General features: G+C 47.3%; 1 protein-coding gene across 1 annotated transcript in view; it reads right to left on the bottom strand.

Moving 5' to 3' along the window:
* Window positions 1-5,306: 5,306 nt before the first annotated feature.
* The window catches only part of LOC310930459 (fibroblast growth factor receptor substrate 2-like), a 7,370-nt gene continuing 5,941 nt past the window's right edge, over window positions 5,307-6,735 (bottom strand). Inside the window, exons 6-7 of the mRNA XM_083893461.1 lie at window positions 6,727-6,735; window positions 5,307-6,637 (exon numbers count right to left, since the gene is read on the bottom strand). The exon at window positions 6,727-6,735 is cut by the window's right edge and continues 155 nt beyond it. Coding sequence (XP_083749587.1) covers window positions 5,597-6,637; window positions 6,727-6,735 — 1,050 coding nt within the window. The 3' untranslated portion in view covers window positions 5,307-5,596. The remainder of the gene's footprint in view (window positions 6,638-6,726) is intronic.

Here is a 6,735-nt window from a genome sequence, read left to right as displayed (position 1 = left end):
TAGAGGACATCAGTGAGGACAGAATGTGTAGAAGACATCAGTGAAGACAGAATGTGTAGAAGACATCAGTGAAGACAGAATGTGTAGAGGACATCAGTGAGGACAGAACCTGTAGAAGACATCAGTGAAGACAGAACATGTAGAAGACATCAGTGAAGACATCAGTGAGGACAGAACCTGTAGAAGACATCAGTGAAGACAGAACATGTAGAAGACATCAGTGAAGACATCAGTGAGGACAGAACCTGTAGAAGACATCAGTGAAGACAGAATGTGTAGAAGACATCAGTGAAGACAGAACATGTAGAAGACATCAGTGAAGACATCAGTGAAGACAGAATGTGTAGAAGACATCAGTGAAGACAGAACATGTAGAAGACATCAGTGAAGACATCAGTGAGGACAGAACCTGTAGAAGACATCAGTGAGGACAGAACCTGTAGAAGACATCAGTGAGGACAGAACCTGTAGAAGACATCAGTAAAGACATCAGTGAGGACAGAACCTGTTGAAGACATCAGTGAGGACAGAACCTGTAGAAGACATCAGTGAAGACATCAGTGAGGACAGAACCTGTAGAAGACATCAGTGAGGACAGAACCTGTAGAAGACATCAGTGAAGACATCAGTGAGGACAGAACCTGTAGAAGACATCAGTGAGGACAGAACCTGTAGAAGACATCAGTGAAGACATCAGTGAGGACAGAACCTGTAGAAGACATCAGTGAAGACAGAACATGTAGAAGACATCAGTGGAGACAGAATGTGTAGAAGACATCAGTGAAGACAGAATGTGTAGAAGACATCAGTGAAGACAGAATGTGTAGAAGACATCAGTGAAGACAGAACCTGTAGAAGACATCAGTGAGGACAGAACCTGTAGAAGACATCAGTGGAGACATCAGTGAGGACAGAATGTGTAGAGGACATCAGTGAGGACAGAACCTGTAGAAGACATCAGTGAAGACATCAGTGAAGACATCAATGAAGACAGAACATGTAGAAGACATCAGTGGAGACATCAGTGAGGACAGAATGTGTAGAGGACATCAGTGAGGACAGAACCTGTAGAAGACATCAGTGAAGACATCAATGAAGACAGAACATGTAGAAGACATCAGTGAGGACAGAACCTGTAGAAGACATCAGTGAGGACAGAATGTGTAGAGGACATCAGTGAAGACAGAATGTGTAGAAGACATCAGTGAAGACAGAACATGTGGAAGACATCAGTGAAGACAGAATGTGTAGAAGACATCAGTGAAGACATCAGTGAAGACAGAATGTGTAGAGGACATCAGTGAAGACAGAACATGAAGAAGACATCAGTGAAGACAGAATGTGTAGAAGACATCAGTGAAGACATCAGTGAAGACAGAATGTGTAGAGGACATCAGTGAAGACAGAACATGAAGAAGACATCAGTGAAGACAGAATGTGTAGAAGACATCAGTGAAGACTGAACATGTAGAAGACATCAGTGAAGACAGAATGTGTAGAAGACATCAGTGAAGACAGAACCTGTAGAAGACATCAGTGAAGACATCAGTGAGGACAGAACCTGTAGAAGACATCAGTGAGGACAGAACCTGTAGAAGACATCAGTGAAGACAGAATGTGTAGAAGACATCAGTGAAGACAGAACATGTAGAAGACATCAGTGAAGACATCAGTGAGGACAGAACCTGTAGAAGACATCAGTGAAGACATCAGTGAGGACAGAACCTGTAGAAGACATCAGTGAGGACAGAACCTGTAGAAGACATCAGTGAAGACATCAGTGAGGACAGAACCTGTAGAGGACATCAGTGAGGACAAAACCTGTAGAAGACATCAGTGAAGACAGAACATGTAGAAGACATCAGTGAAGACATCAGTGAGGACAGAACCTGTTGAAGACATCAGTGAGGACATAACCTGTAGAAGACATCAGTGAAGACATCAGTGAGGACAGAACCTGTAGAAGACATCAGTGAAGACATCAGTGAGGACAGAACCTGTAGAAGACATCAGTGAAGACAGAACATGTAGAAGACATCAGTGAAGACAGAACATGTAGAAGACATCAGTGAAGACAGAACATGTAGAAGACATCAGTGAAGACAGAACATGTAGAAGACATCAGTGAAGACAGAACATGTAGAAGACATCAGTGAAGACAGAACATGTAGAAGACATCAGTGAAGACAGAACCTGTAGAAGACATCAGTGAAGACAGAATGTGTAGAAGACATCAGTGAAGACAGAACATGTAGAAGACATCAGTGAGGACAGAACCTGTAGAAGACATCAGTGAAGACAGAACCTGTAGAAGACATCAGTGAGGACAGAACCTGTAGAAGACATCAGTGGAGACATCAGTGAGGACAGAATGTGTAGAGGACATCAGTGAGGACAGAACCTGTAGAAGACATCAGTGAAGACATCAGTGAAGACAGAACATGTAGAAGACATCAGTGAAGACATCAGTGAGGACAGAACCTGTAGAAGACATCAGTGAGGACAGAATGTGTAGAAGACATCAGTGAAGACTGAACGTGTAGAAGACATCAGTGAAGACATCAGTGAAGACAGAATGTGTAGAAGACATCAGTGAAGACAGAATGTGTAGAAGACATCAGTGAAGACTGAACGTGTAGAAGACATCAGTGAAGACAGAATGTGTAGAAGACATCAGTGAAGACAGAATGTGTAGAGGACATCAGTGAGGACAGAATGTGTAGAAGACATCAGTGAAGACAGAATGTGTAGAGGACATCAGTGAGGACAGAACCTGTAGAAGACATCAGTGAAGACAGAACATGTAGAAGACATCAGTGAAGACAGAACATGTAGAAGACATCAGTGAAGACATCAGTGAGGACAGAACCTGTAGAAGACATCAGTGAAGACAGAACATGTAGAAGACATCAGTGAAGACATCAGTGAAGACAGAACATGTAGAAGACATCAGTGAAGACAGAATGTGTAGAAGACATCAGTGAAGACAGAACATGTAGAAGACATCAGTGAAGACATCAGTGAAGACAGAATGTGTAGAAGACATCAGTGAAGACAGAACATGTAGAAGACATCAGTGAAGACATCAGTGAGGACAGAACCTGTAGAAGACATCAGTGAGGACAGAACCTGTAGAAGACATCAGTGAGGACAGAACCTGTAGAAGACATCAGTAAAGACATCAGTGAGGACAGAACCTGTTGAAGACATCAGTGAGGACAGAACCTGTAGAAGACATCAGTGAAGACATCAGTGAGGACAGAACCTGTAGAAGACATCAGTGAGGACAGAACCTGTAGAAGACATCAGTGAAGACATCAGTGAGGACAGAACCTGTAGAAGACATCAGTAAAGACATCAGTGAGGACAGAACCTGTTGAAGACATCAGTGAGGACAGAACCTGTAGAAGACATCAGTGAAGACATCAGTGAGGACAGAACCTGTAGAAGACATCAGTGAGGACAGAACCTGTAGAAGACATCAGTGAAGACATCAGTGAGGACAGAACCTGTAGAAGACATCAGTGAGGACAGAACCTGTAGAAGACATCAGTGAAGACATCAGTGAGGACAGAACCTGTAGAAGACATCAGTGAGGACAGAACCTGTAGAAGACATCAGTGAGGACAGAACCTGTAGAAGACATCAGTGAAGACATAATGTTTAGAAGACATCAGTGAAGACAGAACCTGTAGAAGACATCAGTGAGGACAGAATGTGTAGAGGACATCAGTGAGGACAGAACCTGTAGAAGACATCAGTGAAGACAGAATGTGTAGAAGACATCAGTGAAGACAGAACATGTAGAAGACATCAGTGAAGACAGAATGTGTAGAGGACATCAGTGAAGACAGAACCTGTAGAAGACATCAGTGAGGACAGAACCTGTAGAAGACATCAGTGAGGACAGAACCTGTAGAAGACATCAGTGAGGACAGAACCTGTAGAAGACATCAGTGAGGACAGAACCTGGAGAAGACATCAGTGAGGACAGAACCTGTAGAAGACATCAGTGAGGACAGAACTTGTAGAAGACATCAGTGAGGACATCAGTGAAGACAGAATGTGAAGAGGACATCAGTGAAGACATCAGTGAAGACAGAATGTGTAGAGTGAAGACATCAGTGAAGACAGAACATGTAGAGGACATCAGTGAAGACATCAGAGAAGACAGAACGTGTAGAAGACATCAGTGAGGACATCAGAGAAGACAGAAAGTGTAGAAGACATCAGTGAAGACATCAGAGAAGACAGAACGTGTAGAAGACATCAGTGAAGACAGAACGTGTAGAAGACATCAGTGAAGACAGAACATGTAGAAGACATCAGTGAAGACAGAACTTGTAGAAGACATCAGTGAGGACATCAGTGAAGACAGAATGTGTAGAGGACATCAGTGAAGACATCAGTGAAGACAGAATGTGTAGAGGACATCAGTGAAGACAGAATGTGTAGAGGACATCAGTGAGGACATCAGTGAAGACAGAACATGTAGAAGACATCAGTGAAGACATCAGAGAAGACAGAACGTGTAGAGTGAAGACATCAGTGAAGACAGAACATGTAGAGGACATCAGTGAAGACATCAGAGAAGACAGAACGTGTAGAAGACATCAGTGAGGACAGAATGTGTAGAAGACATCAGTGAAGACAGAATGTGTAGAAGACATCAGTGAAGACAGAACGTGTAGAAGACATCAGTGAAGACAGAACGTGTAGAAGACATCAGTGAAGACATCAGTGAAGACAGAACATGTAGAAGACATCAGTGAAGACAGAACGTGTAGAAGACATCAGTGAAGACAGAACGTGTAGAAGACATCAGTGAAGACAGAACGTGTAGAAGACATCAGTGAAGACAGAACATGTAGAAGACATCAGTGAGGACAGAAGGTGTAGAGGACATCAGTGAGGACAGAAGGTGTAGAAGACATCAGTGAGGACAGAAGGTGTAGAGGACATCAGTGATGACAGAACTTCTATCCACAGAGCTGCTCCACATTTACACCAATGCATTGTGGGTAACCACGAGAAGACAGCATCACGTCATCAGGTGGTCCGCTGAGGCACCGCGTGTGCGTCACGGTCTCGGCCAATCATCTTTATGCTAAGATGCTAAGCTAACACTTAGACGAGCCTTGAACAGACCAGGTGATTTATTATCGATCACTGATCACATCGATCAGAGAAAAACACATTTCAGCAAAAAACATTTGTGCAAAAAATACAAACTATGAATATTTATTTATCAAAACTGTTAACGACCAAGAGTCAGTTCATTGTTTATAAAAATGTGTAACCACCAGGAAGTGACATCATGTATGAGGCGGGGCAGGAGGCGTGTCCTCCACAGACACAGATCAAAACATTTATTGTACATACGTGTACCATGTGACTGACAGCAGCATGTGGTGACTCGTATAAAAGGCTAACTGGAATGCTTTGTTCAGTAATACTGATCTGTACCATACAAACATGCTGCTCTCTGACCAGGGTCCACCTCACAGGAAGTCCCGTTGGCCTGGATCAGGCGGAGTCTGTGGTCGAGTCGGCCGCGGCGCAAAGGGGCGTGTCCCGCCGCGGCGAGCAGGAAGCGTCACGCCGAGTTCTTGGTGGGCAGCTCCGTGCTGTTGTGTCTGGTCTTGCGCGACGTGCCGTCGTCTCGCGGCCGAGCCTTCTGCAGGTTGGACATGGCGGCGGTGCGCTCGATGTCGATGAGGGCGTAGAGCTCGGTGCGGCGGGTGGGCGTGGTGGGCGGCAGCGGGGAGGTGGGCGTGCGCGGCGTGTGAGGGTTGCTGCCGTCAGAGGCGCCTCTGTTCACCGCGCTGCCGTCCATCTCCACCTCGATGTAGTTGAGCGTTTTGGGCGGGTCGTTGTGACCCGGCGGCGGCGGCCGGCGGAAGTCAAAGTTAAAGATGGTGGGCGCGTCGGGGCGGCGCCTCGCCGTGTCCGGGCGGTGGGCGCTGAGCGGCGCCGTCACGTTCTCCGTGTTGACGTAGTTGTGCGAGGACTCGAGGGCGGCGGACAGCGGGTGGGAGAAGGAGTGCTGCAGCAGGCTGTGATGGCTGTAACCGTTGAGCGACGGCGTCTTGGCGGCGCCGCAGCCGTTCTCCTCGTCCTCCGCGCTCGGCTTCCTCGCCTCCCACACCGGCGGCAGCGCCGGCAGGTTCTCGTAGTCCAGCAGGGCGGTGCGCCGCTGAGCCGAGTTGTTGACATTCTGCAGGTCGGGGGTGAGAGGGGGCGGGCGCTGGCGACGCAGCGCCGTTGACGGGTTAGAGGCGGAGCCAGTGGAGTGCTGGGGGACCGCCTCGGGTTTGGCAGCGGCCTCGACGTGACCGTTAGTTTCTGGCGGCTCCGCCTCTTTTTGTTCCTGCTGCTGCTTCTCCATTAGCTGTCTCTGGACGGGGGTGGGGCCAAGCACGAAGCGCACGCCCTGAGGCTCCAGCAGTACCTGAGGCTCCGACTGTGGGGGCGGAGCAAGGGGCGGAGCCAGGGGCTCGCTGCGAACCCTGGGGGGAGGAGGGGGAGTGGGAGGAGCCTGTGACTGAGGAGAGGTGGGGCTTTCCAGAGGGGTGGTGACAGTCAGAGGGCTGTTCTGGTCGTCAAGGAGACCGGTGGTGTTTACGTAGGTGTGTATCTGAAACACACACACACACACACACACACAGTGTCAACGATCATATTGATCAGGTTACACAGTGATGATCGTATTGATCGGGGTCTCACCGCGTCCTC

Source organism: Microchirus variegatus (genome assembly GCF_963457635.1).
Source record: "Microchirus variegatus genome assembly, chromosome: 8".
Taxonomy (NCBI): Eukaryota; Metazoa; Chordata; class Actinopteri; order Pleuronectiformes; family Soleidae; genus Microchirus; species Microchirus variegatus.
The sequence above is the reverse complement of the archived record's forward strand: the minus strand, read 5'-3'. Positions and strand labels throughout refer to the sequence as shown.